The 19,249-nt window shown below is 42.3% G+C and overlaps 1 protein-coding gene across 3 annotated transcripts in view; it reads right to left on the reverse strand.

The window, feature by feature from the left end:
* Positions 1–19,249, reverse strand: part of TULP1 (TUB like protein 1) — a 64,142-nt gene that overhangs the window by 35,062 nt on the left and 9,831 nt on the right. For 2 of the 3 annotated variants that reach the window (XM_075264306.1, XM_075264305.1), the window contains exons 2-5: positions 15,696–15,801; positions 11,608–11,748; positions 8,500–8,598; positions 2,449–2,559 (exon numbers count right to left, since the gene is read on the reverse strand). In XM_075264306.1, coding sequence (XP_075120407.1) covers positions 2,449–2,559; positions 8,500–8,598; positions 11,608–11,748; positions 15,696–15,801 — 457 coding nt within the window. The remainder of the gene's footprint in view (positions 1–2,448; positions 2,560–8,499; positions 8,599–11,607; positions 11,749–15,695; positions 15,802–19,249) is intronic. The other variant, XM_075264307.1, reaches the window with a different exon arrangement.

The following is a 19,249-nucleotide window of genomic DNA, read 5'->3' on the forward strand; positions in this document are numbered from 1 at the left end:
GGTTGAAATAATTTGAAGGGATGTATATGGTAATTGCGACTCAATCTAACAGTGTCACCATGGGTCAGCTCTATCAATAGGGGGAGTGGTCAGAAATCGCCCTGGGTAAGTAAGAGGCCGAGTGCAAAATGGAACATGCTTTAACGTTCCCAAAGGCGTAATCAATACAGGACAGGGCGTGTCTATGGGCAGAGTGACAGGAGAAAAACCTAGAATCAGGAAACAATATCCTCCGAAGATCCTGCCACCCCAGTTCCAAAACCAACCTGGCCATAGAAGTGGGGCGGGAGGGAGGCGGGGAATCTGAAACAGTATAAAACCGGTCCAGAGCATTGTTCATTACTTTATTGAGGTCCCCCATACAAAACACCACTGCCTCGGGAAATCTAGATAAAACTGCGCCACCTTCAGGAGAACAGAGAGGTCAGACGCAGGGGGCAAGTACACACCTAGTATCACATATAAGATTGAATCAATCCACAACTGCACAAAAACATAACGCCCCTCAGGGTCCTTCTCAACCACCCCAGGCTCCCACCTAAGGCTACGATGTATTAAAACAGATACCCCTCTGGAGAAGGTAGTATGAGTAGAGTGGGAGACCCACTGAACCCACGGTTTCTGTAACCACTTTAAATTTTCAGACACCAAGTGGGTCTCCGGGAGACACACAATAGAAGGATTCACCTGCCTAATCTGGGAAAAAAATAGAGTAATGCTTACGCAGATTACCCATACCCCTCACATTCCAGGAAAGGACTTTAACGCCATAGCGGTCTATGTTCCAATGAACACAAGCCTGAAGTATCAGGGCATAGAGGCATGATGACGCGTGGCAGATCAAAAAGCAATCAGAAACACAAACAAAACAAAACCGTACACCCGCAAGAGGTGTAAAAGACTGTGTAAACGGTCCTAGAATACTGGGCATGCCAGTACCGTGGCTACTAATAACGGGGGAGAAAGCGCACCTAAAATCGATCTTGATCTAGGCACTCTCTCAAAAAATTAGCGCAGAGAAGAGAGACAGCCAGTTCTCAGCGTCCTTGAGGGTAGTGAAAAATAAAGAGCGGTCGCCATGAATGACCCGAAGCCTGGCAGGGTAGACCATAGAATACTTTATAGCCTTTTCACGGAGCCATCTTTTAACCGCCACAAAGAAAACTCTGGTCTTTTGGAGGGCAGCCGAGAAATCAGGAAAAATCGCCACAGTAGCACCATTATACTTGATCTCCCCAGCCTGGTGTGCAACCCAAAGAGCAGCATCTTGGTCAATACTATTAATCAGACGGGCCAGCAAAGGACATGGAGGAGCCCCTTGAGGGGGAAGTTTAGCAGGGACCCTGTGAGCCCGTTCAATTGCAAATATTGAGGAGAAGTGCGCCTCTGGGAGGGTGTCACGAAGCCACTGTTCAACAAAGAAGCGAGGGTCAGCACCCTCAGCCCGCTCTGAGAGCCCTATGATCTGTAGATTGTTGCGGCGTAATCTGTTCTCCAAATCATCAGCTCTTTGTGTCCAGAGGCTCGCCACCCGCTCCAACTCTCGGATTTTAGCAGGAAGAGGTTGGACGGAGTCCTCCACTTGTGAAACGCGGTCCTCCACCTCCCCCACTCTGCCCCGCAAAGTTTGAAAGTCCTGACGAAGTAAGCCAAGGTCAATCTTAACCTCCTCGAATTTACCAGTTAAGGAGGAAGTGCCAGCCTGGATCGCTTCCAGCAATTGAGCCGTAACCTGTTTCAGAGTAGGTTCGGCCTCAGCCATAGATGGGCCAGGAGGGGAGGCAGCAGGCGAGGTGGGAGCAGGGGGAGTAACAGACCTGGCAAACCCCCGGAGGCGCTCAGAGGCGGGGATCGACTGCGGGCGACTCATCTGAGAGGGCCTGCTACCTCCCTTTTTTACAGGTTGCGGAGGTAGGTATGGTGGCAGATTCAGGAGGCCCAGGCCACAAGGGCAGATGTCAACAGTTCCAGTAGTACGAACACGGAGCACAAAATGGGGGGAGGTAAGCGTCACACTCTGGAAGGGCCCAGGACACCAGGGAACAGCATTACATCAGGATACTAAGGCCGGCTCAGGACGGAGCTCTCACAGCATGCGACCGTTCAGCTTCGCGTGCTAGCCAAGCCCCGTTATTTTAGTGTTTATTACATAACATACTATAGAAAGATAATTGCTGGCTGCTACTTACCCTCTCAATTCCTATAAAAGCAGTAAGGATGTGCTTTAGTTTTTCCCGCACTCCTTCTGCATTTTGGTTTAGTATTCGTTAAATAAAGTACAGTGTAATTTGTCATGGAATACCATAAAGTTGATAGAAGGCTTTGTTTTTATCAAGATTCTATGTTTCTGCATTTTCTAATTTTACTCTTCTACACTCTACAAAAATATTTTGAAATTCATGTAGCATGGGATCCTTTAAAAATTCTCTACTAAAATGAACAACCCACCTTTCTTTTTGCCTTTTTCTTTTTTCCCACCATTTGTTTGGAGCATGCCTCCAGAATCTTTCTGCTTGGTTTTGGCTCCACTACTTTTTGATGGAAGGTCACTTTTAACTCCTAGAGGATACAAACAGTTTATTGCTCTATGACAATGATTCCCAACTACTGGCTTAGAATCTTGCAACACCCTGCATGGTTTTGCATCATAAGAGCTCTTTATTGTTACCATTTACACTAGTTATGAAAATATAAAACTGCTGTAAATGACTATGTTCTAGAGACGTGCTTAAAATTTATTTTTGTTTCTGATTTTGCCAATTAACATCTGTGATAATCAAATCTCCATTTTTGTTTGTTACCATAGCCAAGACTGGGGCAGACATACCAATGGTACAAACTTTGCAGCTGCACAGTTCTCACTGTCTATTAGACTGAAGGTAAGGAACCTGAGCAGAGACATAAACATAGTAGGGGGTCAGCACGTTCAAGTGGGCCCCAAACTCATGTATGCCAATATCATCACAATACACTGACCGTATAGTGATAAGTACCGGCTCTACAGATAATATAGGTGAATACAGCACATGAAACATTTCATGACTGACCAGTCACATCTCTGTCTCACATTTTCTGTCTCTATCTGCACTGGGCTACCATGACCACTTCATCCAGCTGTGTCTTGTCTCTGTAAAGTTTGCAGCACAGTTATCTTTGGCTCCTTTTCCAATAAAAAAAAAAAATATATATAAAAAAAAAATCAGTGGAGTTCTGCCACTTGAGACCCTGGCTGTTAAGTTGCTTCTGTTTTAAGGAGACAACAGCACTTATGCAAGTGCCATGACCCCTTATCTGTTTACACTGTATCGTTTATTTCATAGTGGCAATTTAATGTAATGTAAGCAGAGGCTTGACAAAGAACATAAGCACAGACAGGATGTCTGTATCTTAGTGCAGGATGTGCCATACTAGGACATCATAGCATTGCGACTGTCTGTGCCAGGGGACATCTTGTCTGTGGTCCCAGTGCTCTGTAAGCCAGTAACCTTGAAGTGGATTGTGGCTTACAGATGGCAGAGCTAAAGCTGAATGCTTCCTGCTCAACCATGCATTTCATCTATATCAGTGATTTTCAGTTACTGATGTAGTTGAAATAATTGCATGTGTTTATGTCTAACCCCAGGGTCTGGCCTGGGCTAAAGAATTTCATAGCTTGCATTCTGTCAGCAATTTTTGATGAACTAAGGCTCATATTAAGGAAAAAATTATAGTTAAGGAATTTCCAGATGAGCAATTCCCCAGTAACTGCTGCTGGAGCCTGGAAGGAAGGGGGATGACAAAGACTGAGTCATAATACTAAACCCAGTCCCTGCCTATTTGTCTCAACCACCATAGGCGGTAGAGGACAACTGGGCAACAGTCCCTTCCTTTGATGTGAATGAGAACACAGAACACAGAAAAGACAAACAACAACAAACGGATGGTCAGGCTAGCCAAGAGGGTTGGAACCAGTCAAGCAGCAAAGTACAGAATCAAAATCCAAGAGAGTAGTCACAAGAAAAAGCCAAGGGTCAGAAATATAAATAATAACAGCAAATATGATAGAGCAAGCATGCACAGAAAGACAATAGCAAGCATTAAGGAGTGGGCTGGAAAGGTATATGAAGGAATCTACCCTAGACTTGATTGGCCAGGAAGAATGTCATTCAATATCTATTAAGTTAACGCCAAATATATATACAGTGGTGTAACTACCGCCATAGCAGCGGAGGCAGCTGCCACAGGGCCCAGGACATTGGGGGCCCGGTGACAGCCGCTACTGCTGCTATCATTATACTCGGGGGTCTTTTCGGACCCCCGAGTATAATGATTGGTGGACCAGGAGAGGTAAGAAACATAAAAAACATGTTACTTACCTCTCCACAATCCTGCCAGGCCTCCTTCCTGACGTCTCTGACGTCACATGAACCCGGCCTGCGTCCCGGGTCATGTGACGTCATTGAACAAGGACAGCAGCGCAGAAGGCAGCGGAGAAGACAGCGTAGGAGCCGGGAACAGGTAAGTAACAGTAGTTTTTTTATGTTTTTCTTCCCCCGGGTCTCCGATTATTATACTCTGGGGTCTGAAAAGACCCCAGAGTATAATAATTATTTATGGGTGTCCACAGTGGGACATAGTACTGTGTGCAGGGGCAACTATGGGGGATAATACTGTGTGCAGGGGCCACTATGGGGGATAATACTGTGTGCAGGGGCCACTATGGGAGATAATACTGTGTTAAGGGGCCACTATGGGGCATAATAGAATGCGCAGAAATGCATAGGAGGAGTCGGTCGAGATCTTCGGCGTCAGTGTCAAAAGTTCGCCATGGGGCCCCGCTATTCCTAGTTACATATATATATATATATATATATATATATATATATATATATATATACTATCTGGTACCCGCGACTTCGTCTGCGGTGATTGTAGAAGTGGGTATATACAGGGGTGGGTAAGGTTTTCGTACTGTGTATAAGGTATGGGATATGAAATGTAACTTTGTATCTTGTTTTTGCTGTAATTCAGACAATACATGAGACTTTTGTGTTGGATGTAATTTGTATTTGAGCTGCTATACGGTGTTGTGAGAAACTTTACATAGTGACTTTGGGACAGAGGTATTTGAAGTTCCCGCCGATGGCATTTTTTGATTTTCGTTTTTGACTCCCCTCCCTCTAAACCCCATAACTTTTTTATTTCTCCGCTCCCATAGTCATATGAGGTCTTAATTTTTCCTGGGACAAATTTTTCTTCATGATGCCGCCATTATTTATTCTATATAAGGTACTGGGAAGCAGGGAAAAAATTCAGAATGGGGTGGATTTGAAGAAAAAATGCATTTCTGTGACTTTCTTACGGGCTTTGGTTTTACGGCGTTCACTGTGCAGCCACAATGACATGTCCCCTGTATTCTGTGTTTCCTTACGATTCTGGGGATACCAAATTTATATGGTTTTATTTACATTTTGACCCCTTAAAAAAAATCCAAAACTGTGTTTGAAATTTTTTTTTTGAAAAGTCGCCATATTCCGACAGCCGTAACTTTTTTATACGTGCGTGTACGGGGATGTATAGGGCGTCTTTTTTTGCGGGGCCGGGTGTACTTTTTAGTTCTACCATTTTCGGGAAATGTTATTGCTTTGATCACTTTTTATTCAAATTTTTATCAGAATCAAAACAGTGAAAAAACAGCGGTTTGGCACTTTTGACCATTTTTCCCGCTACAGTGTTTACCGAACAGGAAAAATATTTGTATAGCTTTGTAGAGCGGGCGATTTCGGACGTGGGGATACCTAACATGTATGTGTTTCACAGTTTTTAAGTACTTTTATATGTGTTCTAGGGAAAAGGGGGTGATTTGAATTTTTAATCCTTTTTATTTTTTTTTTATATTTTTTTTTACTTTTTTTACATTTTTTTTTTTTTTTGCATTTTTTAGACTGCCTAGGGGTATTGACATGGGTGGGGGGTGTCGCGGATTGTCAGAGCGGTGGGGGTCGGCAAACATGGCTGCTCTGGAGCGTTAAAGAGAGCCTCCTGGAGTATCGTTAAGGTGAGGGTCAAAGTGGTAAAGTATATGTATATGTGATTGTGTGGGGTTAGGGGCGAGACTGTAGAGGGCAATAGGAATTTTGTGGCTTGCTATGGTCCAAAGTGTGTGAGATTGCAGAGATGGTGGTGTGAGTTTGGGTTTTGTGGGGGTCCTGGCACAAACGTATGTGCGCTATTGTGATGAAAAGTAGCCTATTGTTTAATCGGGTGTATTAACTATGTTTGTGGAAAATTTCAGCCGAATCGGTCGAGCAGTTTTTCCGTGATTGAGGAACAAACATCCGAACATGCAAACATCCAAACACACAAACCCACAAACTCACAAACTTTCACATTTCTAATATTAATAGGATATATATATATATATACATATATATAAATATATAGTTTGGGGCTGTTTAAGCCTAAATTGAAACAAATACCACCCAATAAAAGAAATGTCAATCAGAAATATATAAAACTAGCAAAAGAAAAAAAAAATTTATAATTAGGAATGAGATTATTCCTACTGTTGGGTCCCTATGGAAATATACTATTTAGCACCATGCTACAATTCTCAGAGCCTCTGTCCAACCATCTGTTTGGAACATGGCTCTGGAAACTTTCTGCTTGGGTTTAGTTTCTTTTTTTTTTAATGTAGATTGTGAGCCCCACATAGAGCTCACAATGTACATTTTTCCATATCAGTATGTCTTTTTTTGGAATATGGGATGGAAATCCATGCGAACACGGGGAGAACATACAAACTCCTTGCAGATGTTTTTTTGCCCTTGGCAGGATTTGAACACCAGGACTCCAGCGCTGCAAGGCTGCAGTGCTAACCACTGAGCCACCATGTGGCCCCCTGGGTTTAGCTTCTTCTACAAACATTTTATTGCTCTAAGACAATGATTCCTAACCCCTGTCTCAAGCTTCGTTGACATCTGTGTTCGGCAAATCTGTTTGAAATCAGTATTTGACATCTTCAAAAACTGCTTTCAAACAGTCCAGATTAAAACTGTGTCAGTATGTAATCAGTTTTTGACCAATCAGTTTTTTTTTTTTGTTTCCCCCTTCTTCATTCTGAGCATGTGTAAAAGGACATAAACTGATTGCTGTCAGTATGTGAGGGCTTGTTCACATCTGTGCCCTGGGTCTCCATTATGCAGGTTTACGTTTCCTGCCCGAAACTATACAGGAGGCAGAAACCTGCAGTCAGTTTTCAAACCCATTCATTTGAATGGGTTTGGAAACTGTCCGGCCGTGAGCGGCGGTGAGCGTTTTGTGCTCTCCGCGGCAAAATCGCTTTTTCTTAACTGGACACAAAGTCCTGCATGTCTGACTTTGTGTCCGGTTAAATAAAAAACGGTTCCGCCGCGGAGAGCACAAAACGCTCACCGGCACTCACGGCCAGACCACGGTCTGCCAGGTTTCCATCTTCTGTCGGCAGAAGACCGAAACCTGAAAACGTAGATCGAGTGCTGGTGTGAACCCAGTGTAATCAGTATGTAAACCGTTTAGACCTTAATGTTAAAACAAAATGTATTGGGTGCTGTCTGTCTGGAATCCTTATTTTTAGTACAGAGTCAAAGTCCTGCAAGTTCTGCTTTTCTCTCTGTGCAAAAAAACTGAAACCAGACAGAAATAAAGGGGCTGTCACACCTACACTCGTTCTCGGTTTGTGCTTGCTGCCAGGTTTCTGTCTTCAGCCCCGGCAAAACTGGACAGGGGACGGAAACCCAGCGGTCAGCTTTAAAACCCATTCACATGGTCTGTGTGCACCTTCTGCCTGTCCATGGGGAAACCATTTTTTTTTTAGCTGGACACAAAGTCAGACATGTAAAACAACTGATTTCAAACAGATTTGCCAAATGCAGATGTGTACTGGGCCTCAGAACAGGTAGCTCGCAACACCCTGCATTATGTTGCATCATAAGAGCTCTTTGTTGTGGCCATATACACTGGTTACAATATGACATTCATACAAACAATATTGGAGACACATCCATGTTTACTCCAGAAGTATCAGATTTCACACTATGAAAATTTCATTACATTTAACTTTTTTTTATTTCTTTTTTTTTTTTTTTTTTTTTTTTTTAACATTGCTACCTACCATTTAAAGGGATTCTCTGGGATTAGGCAAAAAATTATAATATGAAAAAGAATTGCCAAGGTACCTGCTCTGAAACCTACCTGCATCCTCATAGATACAGGATCTTGTTTTGTCTCTAGGTGTGTGATTGTGAAAAAGAATGACCGCTACTGCTCTTCTCTATGTAAAACCTGTTCAGGCTGTGTACAAGCCTGACTCAATTTCTTAAGGTTCCCTCAGCTGCACTAATACCAGAATGGTAGATTAGCATAAACTCTCTTTTCAGTTCTTCCACCATCCTCCTGTATTACTGCAGCCATGGTCACTGCCACTTTTGATGCCATGATTGTTCACTTGTGTTTCGCATGTTATAATAAAAAATAACCAACCTTTTTGTTTCTTCTCCGTGTTATCAGAATCTGTCCTATTTGTTTCCTTCTTTTTTGGCTTTTTTGTGGTCTTCTCATCCTCGGAATCCTTTTCGGATCCTAAGTATAATTTAAAACAGCCATAAAGGACCATGTACTAGAGAAATGCTTAAAATTTGTTTCTGATTTTGTCAATAACCTAAGATTACAGTATGAATATATAAAATGACCGTAAATGACTGGTTAGGAGCCCTCACAGTATAGTTGTACAGTGTATTCCATCAGAACTTCTGGTCCAGCTTGTACAAGATCCAACTAGAGGGGATGCTCTGATGGATGTGGTCATTTCTATGAAGGTGAGACTTGTGAAATGTCACTGTTAGCAAAAACCTTGGTAAAAGTGACCATAATCTAAATCAGATTCCGCTTAAATTACAAAAAAAAACAAAGGTTGGGAGAGAAAAATCCCTAAATTTTAAAAAGACCAGTTTTCCCAGGTTAACGGCTGCACTTCAGGATATAGACTGGGAGCAGCTATTGTTAAATAGTGATGCAAAAGTTAAGTGGGAGACATTTAAATCTACACTGAGCAATGTATTTAGCAAAATGTATATATAGGGATCAAATAGAAAAGCCTTAAATTAAACCACCCATGGCTTACAGCTATGGTGAAAAGGGCAATAAATAATAAAATGCTACATATGATCTGTAAAAGGGAAATAAAAACTGCTAAAATACAAAATGCAGGTGGCTAAGGAAAGCAAGACAAACCCCCTTAAATTCCTTAATATATATAATTGCAAAAAAAAGAAGAAGCCAAGATCAGAACAGAAAGGTCTTCTAATGGTAATGGAGAATTGGTCACTGGGGATGATGAAAAAGCAGAGCTACTAAGTCAGTTCTTTAGCTCTCTGCCCCCTCTGCCTGGAGAGAAAAGGCTTAATCTCAAGAGCCGACAAGGCCTCTTCACTGTAAGGACTGTGAACCTGTGGAATAGATGCCTTTTTAGAGAAAAATAGCATTGATGGTTTTGGAAATGTAAAGAATGTCATGCCATTTCCAATTTCTTGGTTGAACTTGATGGACATAAGTCTTTTTTTGAGCTGTAATAATTATGTAACTATATGAAATGTTCTCTGGAAAGCAGAAGAAATAGAAGTGACTGATAGGAAAGTGCAACAGGTGCGGCCAAGGAGTCGAGTAGCACTCCGTTCTTCTGTTGTGGCCTCATGCCAACTGTCATTCACTTCTTGTTACTGACAGATCAGCATAGCAGGGGTTAATTCCCTTGCAGCCTATGGGCGTGGTCAGTCTTCTGACTGACAGTGGTGTCAGCCTATGAGCACCTGGCTTGGGCACCTGGGCTTGCTGTTCAGGCCCACCTTCCTTCCATTTAAGGAGGCAGGTTTGTCAGCCCAGGGCTCTAGCCTCATTACTGATTTTTGCACGCCAGTGCAACATTAGTTTGGGCAGCAAACTGCCTTGGTACAGGGTCATTAGGAACCCTCCCTGACTAAGTTACTGCTTTCTATTTAGTTAAGTAGGAATTGTATATTCCTGGCGGAACTCTTACCTCAATCTGTCAGCTTCCTGGCTGTGCTGCAATAGCAGGTAGCTGTAGTGGGTGCGGCCCAGAAAGCTACTGGGAGCACACAGTCATAGTCTGTGTTAGTCTAGCAGTGAAGCAACTGCTAGACTCTGTATTCATTTGCAGCTGCTCTGTGCTGCAGTGGCAGCTTCCCTGTAAGGTAACAGGGAGCACTCAGTTGGTGGTGTAACCTGGCAGTGAAGTTAACTGTCAGGCCTCATTCACACCAGGGTGCCCTGCAGTTCAGAGCCCAGTTGGGCTCCGCAGGCTATTGTTTACTTTTTTTTTTTTTAAAGTTAGCCTGCTGACCGTAACAGTGACCTTATAAATTTTTAACTTTATATACGTGGTTGGTAACCAAGTGATTGGTAACCAAGGCAATAGTTCATATATAATTTTGATGTAATTTTATATAACATATGTATTAAGCAATTTAATATACATTATCTAAAACGTATGTTTTATTTAAATTTAGCATGGAAAGGACACTCCCCAGAGGTACTTTGAACCCTACCAGTGTGTTTCTCAGCCCTGTGGCGCCGTTAGAGTAAGAAAGAATTAGTTCGGGCAAAAACCCAAACATTGTCTGTGGTGAACAGAGCTCTCTGCTGATGTCCTCTCTCCAATAGGACAGTGTTAAGTAATTCCACTTGTGGAGCTCAGAGACAGCATTCTAAAAGCAAGGGGGGAAGTTTAAGAGGTATATCAATTCTAGTGTTTTCCTATTTTTATTCCCAAATATATAATGTGATGGAAGGCTATAGATCTTATGGTAGAGAAATGTGAGGGAAGAGTAGATTGGTCTGTAAACTGTAACCACATATCTTCAGTCTTTGTGGCATTCAATTTGAAACCTGACTATTTCTGGAAAGATATCAGAATGTTGAGGATCTTAGGGAAATGTTTATATAGCTGTGCAAAATACAGAAGTATGTTGCCCAAATAGAGGACATATCTGTTCAAGTTGTTCCTCATCCTCATTGCCTCAAAATCTGTGGGGTTCCTCAAAGGCGACATGGCAGAGACTCCAAATATGTAAAGAGGCTCCATATATTTAAAGGTTTACGAAAGAAAATCATGACTTTTGTTATCTTCTCAGTTGTTTTGACCCAAGTACCTTACTTACCCACATCTTTTGTATATGTCTACAGTTTGCCTCCGCTAGGTGTGTTTTGCAAAGCATCACAAAATCAGTTGGTGCAAATGCAGAAAAATCATATTGTGCTCATGAGGTAAGGCACATAACAGTATATGTAACCCTCCTCTATTGGTCAGAGAAGAAAGCTCCTGCTGTGTTATCTACCAAATCTGCTTTTTCTTCTCTCTCTGTCTCCTCCCTCATAGGCACATAAATGTCTTTGGCCAGCTTCTACCTCCTCATCAAACTGATCATTTGTAAATTCATACTGAAACTACTATATATATATATATATATATATATATATATATATATATATATATATACCAAATGACCCTGACATTGTTAAATAAAAGAAGAATCATATTTATGCACCTTCATTCAGAATACAGTTTTGGCTCACCTGGTTTCTCTCTGGATGCTTTAGTGGCACTGAAGTGTAATAATGTTGTCTCCTTTTTTGTATCAGTAGACTCCTTGGACTTTTTTTTCACTACCTTTTCTTCACTGTTTTCTCCTTTTTTCTTTTTTACTTTTTTAGCAACTGTGAAATGAAGAAGCAACACAATGCAAAACATTTTTGTTCATCTGAAAAACCCTAATTTGTGATTTGTCATACTTATTTTTTTTTTACTTTCTCTGAAAGAACAGGCTGTATATTTCTCTCATATATATTCTCTATATCTATATCATATACTAGGGCATCTCAATAAATTAGAATATCAACCAAAAAGTAATTTTTTTTAGTGATTCAATTGAAAAAATGAAACATTTAATATATTGAGTCATTACAAATGGAGTGAACTTTTTCAAGTGTTTATTTCTATTAACATTGATGATTATGGCTTACAGCCAAGAAAAACCCAAAAGTCATCTCAGAAAATTAGAATAATTACATAAGACCTGGTTCACATCTGTGTCCGGTATTCTGTTTGAGGAGTCCTCATGGGGACCTCCTGAACAGAATACCGAATGCATTGACAAGGGGTGGGCACTGAAAGCATACAGACCCCATAGACTATAATGGGCTCTGTGTGTTTTCCGCCTAGTCTCTTCACAAGTCATGCAGAGAGGAAAGTACTTCATGAAGTACTTTTCTCTCTGCATGACTCGTGCGGAGACAGGGCAGGAAAACATACAGACCATATTATAGTCTATAGGGTCTGTGTGCTTTCATAAGCTCACTGCTTGTCAATGTGTTCCGTATTCCGTTTAAGGGGAACCACACACTATTATGCCCCATAGTGGCCCCTACCCACCGTATTATGCCCCGTAGTGGCCCCTGCACACAGTATTATGCGCCATAGTGGCCCCTACATGCAGTATTATGCTCCATTTTGGACCACCATAAACAATTATTATACTCTGGAACTTTTCAGTTCCCAGAGTACAATGATCGGAGACCCAGGGAAGGATACAAACATAAAAAAAACAATGCTACTTACCTCTCCCTGTCTCTGGCGCACTCCCCATTGATTTCAGTCATCTTCAATGTTGCACCAGAAGTCACCTGACCCAGGCCAGCGTTGTGACACATAATGACACTGACCTGGGTCATGCGATGTCTAACGTCACCAAACAGGCTCAAAGCCTGTTGGAGACCAGGAGACGTAACTAAGTGTTTTTTATGTTGTCTCACTTCCCCTAGCCCAATGATTATTATACTCCAGGGTCTGAAAAGACCCCGGAGTATAATGATAGCAGTGTTTGTGAGATTTGTGCAGGCCCACGGCCTCACTTTACCGATCCTTGCTCCTGCTCACAGCAGTCTCTGCAGAAGGGGAAGTGCTGGTGGCTGTGAGCAGGAGTGAGGATCGGTAAGTGCTCACGGCCGCCAGCACTTCCCCCTCTGCAGAGACGGCTGTGAGCAGGAGCAAAGATCGGTAAAGTGAGGCCATGGGCCAGCACAAATCTCACAAATACTACTATCATTATACTACTTTAATACTTTATAAAAAAATAAAATAAAAAACACATCAGGGGCCTGCTGAGCCACTACCCCGATAGTTACACTCCTGACCTTATAACCAGAAACTGATGCTGGGTTCACACTAGCGCCCGGACTCCGTTTTGAGCTTTCCGTCTTCTGCATGCAGAAGATGGAAAGCTGTTAGACCGGGTCCGGCCGTGAGCGCTGGTGAGCGTTTTATGCTCTCCGCGGCGAAACTGTTTTTTTAAAACCAGACACAGAGTACTGCATGTCCAACACTTTGTCCGTTTAAAAAAGAAAAAACAGTTTCGCCGCGGAGAGCATAAAACACTCACCGGCACTCATGGCCGGACACCTTTCAAACCCATTCAAATGAATGGGTTTGAAAGAGTGTTGCAGCTTTCCGTCTCCTGTATGAACGCAGACCGGGTACAGATGTGAGCGAGCCTTGATATGTATTTTATTGCGATTTTAAGTTATAGATAAACTCAAAATAGCACATAATTGTTTGGCGGAACAAAAATGATACAGGGTTTTCAAAATTTTTAGCAAAATAAAAATCTGTAAAGTGTGACGTACAAAAGTAATCACCCCCTGTGATATCCCTAAATAAAATCCAGTGCAATTAATTGCCTTCCGAAGTAACTTAATTAGTTAATAGAGTCCAGCTGTATGCAATTTAGTCTCAGTATAAATACACCTGTTCTGTAAAGACCTCAGTGGTTTGTTAGAGAACACTAGTGAACAAACAGCAGCATGAAGACCAAGGAATTCACCAGACAGGTGAGAGATAAAGGTATGGAGAAGGTTAAAGCAGGGCTAGGTTATAAAAACATATCCCAAGCTTTGAGCATCCCAAAGAGCACTGTTCAATCCATCATCCAAAAATGAAAAATTAATCTACAACAGCAAACATACCAAAACATGGACATCCACCTAAACTGACATATGGAGCAACAAGAGCACTGGTCAGAGAAGCAGCCAAGAGGCCCATCACTGTGGAGGAGCTGTAGAAATCCACTGCCCAGATGGGACAACTATAAGTTGTGTACTCCACAAATCTGGCCTTCATGGAAGAGTGGAAAAAAGCAAACCATTGTTGAAAGAAAGACATAAGAAGTGCCATTTGCAGTTTGCCACAAGTCATGTAAGAGACACAGCAAACATGATATTAGGTGCTCTCGTCAGATGAAACCGAAGTTTTTGGCCTAAATGCAAAGCACTATGTGTGGCGGAAAAGTGACACTGCTCATCACCCTGAATACACCATCCTTTTCTGCAGCAGGAACAGGAAAGCTGAACAAAGTTGATGGGAAGATGGATGGAGCTAAATACAGGACAATCCTGGAGCAAACCTGTTAGAGGCTGCAAAAGACTTGAGACTGGGAAGGAAATTCACTTTCCTTAAACATACAGCCAGAGCTACAGTTGAATGGTTTAGATAAAAGAATATTCATGTGTTAGAATTGCCCAGTCAAAGTCCAGACCTAAATCCCATAGAAAGTCTGTGGCAAGACGTGAAAATTGCTGTTCACAGACACTCTCCATCCAAAAATCTCAGTCTCTAGATGTGCTAAACTGTGCTAAACTGAGACACACCCCGAAAGACATGCAGATGTATTGCAGTGAAAGGTGGCTCTACAAAGTATTGAGTAGGGGGGCTAAATACTTTTCCACATCACACTTTTCAGATTTTGTTTAAAATTTTGAAAATCATGTATCATTTTCATTCCATTTCACAATTATATACTACTGTGTTGGTCTATCATGTATCTCAATCTCAATAAAATACATTTAAGCTTCTGGATGTAAGTTGACAAAATGTGAAAAAGCACAAGGGGAATACTTTTGCAAGGTACTGCAGTATATCCAGTGTGCTAACCCAGTGCTAAAGAGAAAATTAATATATGGAGATCCCTAACCCTTTAGATAAAGTCCTAATGCTAATAATGCTGTTAGGGGCAATAAGTGGGCAATAAAAGAGTCCTTCAGATCCCGTAACAGCCGTGTAGTGCTTCTATTTCTTAAAACCTTTCATCTATCTATCTATCTACAGGTCTGTAACTAGGAAAGATTTGGTCCAATACAGAACTTTTGACTAGAGCGAGCTGCCACTCAGCCCTAACACAGTATAATGTTCCTATACTGTTGCTTTCATGGTATAACATCCTCCTTACTGGTATAGGAGGATGTTATTCCTAGCCCCCATATGATATAAAGAACCCTTTATTGGCCCCATACAGTATATTGTCTCATTCTTGATCTCATACAATATACTGCCATTTTTACTAGCTTATACACAAGAATTGACCCGGTTACTGTCCCCCACACAGAGTATACTGCACCTTTATTGGCCCCCCATGCAGTTATTACCCCTCTTCCTCAGCCTACATGGGGCCCCATAGTTCCAAAGTGTTGAGCCACTTCAACGTTTGTTTATGATGTGTGGAGCATAGGGCCTACTGGATGCTGAAAGGTGAAAAGATGTCAAGGAGGCCATGGGTAGGATCGGTAAGTGAATAGCAGCTGCTACCTTTTACCTGAGTAATATTCTATCTTACCTTGAGATTGTGGCTCACGATCTTTAACATTTTCTTGTTTTCCTTTCGACTTCTTGCTTTCTGTTTGATTTTTTGACTGTTTGGTTTCTAATTTCTGCTTTGTTGCCTATTTAGAAACAAATACATTATCAGAATCCCCATATATAAATAATTGTTGATTCAGCAAACAATGTAAGGGGAAAAGTAGCTCCTGTACCCTGTATCTAGTCCCCAAAGTTTTCATGCAACATATCTTAATGAAGGGAGAGGACTCTCCTTAGGCTTTTGCTGCAGAGATGATTAAAGAGTTTTTTTCACCCATACTTCCTATTTTGTGGTTGATAGTAGAGATTAACGAACATCTTATTTCATGTTTGGGTGATTCAGTCCAAAGATTTGCTTTGGTTCAAATAAGTTCAGAATAAACCACAGCTTAAATTTGCTTAAAACAGTGTATCTTAGTGTACACTCCTAGGCACCTATCTTTCCAATTTCTAGCGCTCTCAGGCAAATACAGCCAAAGTTATGTCAAAGTGAACTGACATATATGCATATATGTCTATGGAAAAACAGTTGGTAAGCAGTCGATGCAAACTTCAAGTTTCACCCCTTCCCACTCTACGCCATACTATTACTTAACACCTGACTTCCTGACTGCCTAAGCAGATTACCCATTGATAACTTATGTGCAATTTTCTGCAATAATATGTATTGTAATACAGTGCACTGGGGATCAGAGATCCCAGGTTCAAGTCCCCTTGTGGGTAAGTTAAAAAAAAATGTTCTCAAAGTTTAAAGTATAAAAATAAATACAGATGAGCGAACGGCATTCGATCGAATTGATATTCGATCGAATATCAGGCCAGTCGAGGTATTCAATTCCAATCGAAGGTAGCAAACTCACAAAAAATTTGATTCACCTTCCCTGGCGCGTTTTTTTGCACCAATAACAGCGCAGGGGAGGTGGGACAGGAAATACGACAACGTAGGCAGTGGGGAAAAAAAATAAAATAATAATAATCGGAAAAAGGAATTGGTGGCCGAAAACAGATAACCTCCAATTTAGACGAATGGTGGATTTACCATTCGACTAATTTGGGACTGTGAACTATATGAATGTGAGACAGGGAAAGATCTACAGGCAGGGTTAGCTAGGGATAACCATTACTTAGGGGGGAATGTCACTCACCTAGCTCTTTGGGGCTCTATCTTGTCGGGATCCCTGTCAGCTTGCGATATGCGCAAGCTGACTTTTTCCCATAGAAATGCATTGACCAGCGTTGATTGGCCGAATGCCCGTACACTGGCCAATCAATGCTGGTCAATGCATTTCTATAGCGAGATATAGCAGAGCCCATGCGGTTGGCCTGGCTACTCCAGACACCGGAGATGAAAGAGCTCTGCACTACACCCAACCATCCCTCCAGCTACTCCTCCTGTACTGACACGACTAGCTCAGCATGGCTATTCCTTAGTACTACTAACACGCTCAGCTTGGCTATTCCTTAGTGTAATAGCCGAGCTGAGCGTGTTAGTAGTACTAAGGAATAGCCAAGCTGAGCGTGTTAGTCTGCTGCATATCTGCCAGCTCTCCTACATCTCCTACACACTCAGCTGGCTATTCCTTCATACTACTAACATGCTCAGCTCGGCTATTCCTTAGTGTAATAGCCCAGCTGAGCGTGTTAGTAGTACTAAGGAATAGCCAAGCTGAGCGTGTTAGTAGTACTAAGGAATAGCCAAGCTGAGCGTGTTAGTCTGCTGCATATCTGCCAGCTCTCCTACATCTCCTACACATTCAGCTGGCTATTCCTTAGTACTACTAACACGCTCAGCTCGGCTATTCCTTAGAGTAATAGCCCAGTTGAGCGTGTTAGTAGTACTAAGGAATAGCCAAGCTGAGCGTGTTAGTACTACAAACCCCAAACTCCAACCTCTCCCCAAACTGGGAGAGGAGACTCCCAGTACTGGAGGAGAGTACTGGGTGGGGAGACTCCCCGCCCACACTCTAAGCCCCGTCCCTCTCCAGACTAGTATTATAGAGAAGGCGGGAATTAGGAGGGTGTGGGCGGGGAGTCTCCCCACCCAGTACCCGCCCACACTCTCCTAAGCCCCGCCTTCTCTATAATACTAGTCAGGGAGAGGGGGACAGGGTGCTCTGAAACCCGGACCATGGACCGAAGTGGACCAAGAACAGGGAGCTGCAGGTAAGCGGACACCGGGGAGGGGTTGGGATTTGTAGTACTAACACGCTCAGCTTGGCTATTCCCTCACGTCTCCCCACCAATGTTCGGGGACGTGATTTGCATCAGGTAAATCAATTTATATTAATAGCGCACTGATGCATAAAACTTAACATTTATTCACTCTATTAAAATACTAGTGCTTACAAACAATAACCATAAAAATTATCCCTTTTTGGAGATAACACACTGTCAAATAGTATATGCTCATGTGTCCTAATGAGCCCATAACCATTAGAATAGAGATATCTTACCGGCAATGTCACTTTAAGCTGTAAACATAAAGCATACTGACCACAAGCTGTTCCTTATAGTCTGCCTGATAAGATGAAGACATAAAAAATGAACGGTCTTACTGTATATCAGGAGTGGGAGCCACACTCAGAACCAGGCCCATCACAGGAGGACATTCAATCCCTGTTGTTTACCTGCCGATGCGCCCTAGCCCCCATTGACTCCCGCCCTGACCAGGGCAGTTCCAATCTAGCCCTCAAGCAAGACCCTAATTGTCCCTACGCGTTTCACAGCGCAGTAACGCACCGCTCATCAGGGGACCTTGTTCTAAACTGCTATCCGCAGACTCCTCTCATCTCAAGCTCACATGCCCACAGTGGTAGGACATCTCACAAAGGGTTCTATCTCCTGGCACTAGCTAAGTGTAGTGACACTGGCAGCTCCTCCCCTCACCTGCATTGCCAGGGGGCTGATGGATACCATTCCAAACGATTTTGGCGCCATACCGCGCATATTCATGACGTCATACGTTCTGACGTATTCCCAGTATTCTCTCCTTCATGTCCGTACTCCCGCGGGATCGTGCTTCCGATCCCGCGCATGTGCAGTTGTTTGCCGCATGTCGGAAGTGTACGGAGCTTCTCTGCCCAAACGGGCACCTGAATGAGGGAATAGGGGTTGCACCGATACATTCAGTGCAATACAGCGTCCCCATATGGTTTTTTAGAAATAGACACATCATCCCCTAATTTACACAATCTCCTCTACCTAACCCCTATTATTTCATAGAAAAGGTAAGTATATTGTGAAACTACCCTCATTTTTCAATACTAGATTCCATCCCTATTTTTTGGTCTGTCCTCATAGCATAAGGACTAAAAGGTAAAAAGTGAAGAATTTTTTTATATACAGTCCTATGAAAAAGTTTGGGCACCCCTATTAATCTTAATCATTTTTTGTTCTAAATATTTTGGTGTTTGCAACAGCCATTTCAGTTTGATATATCTAATAACTGATGGACACAGTAATATTTCAGGATTGAAATGAGGTTTATTGTACTAACAGAAAATGCGCAATATGCATTAAACCAAAATTTGA

The sequence above is a fragment of the Leptodactylus fuscus genome, chromosome 2, assembly GCF_031893055.1.
Source record: "Leptodactylus fuscus isolate aLepFus1 chromosome 2, aLepFus1.hap2, whole genome shotgun sequence".
NCBI classification, from domain to species: Eukaryota; Metazoa; Chordata; class Amphibia; order Anura; family Leptodactylidae; genus Leptodactylus; species Leptodactylus fuscus.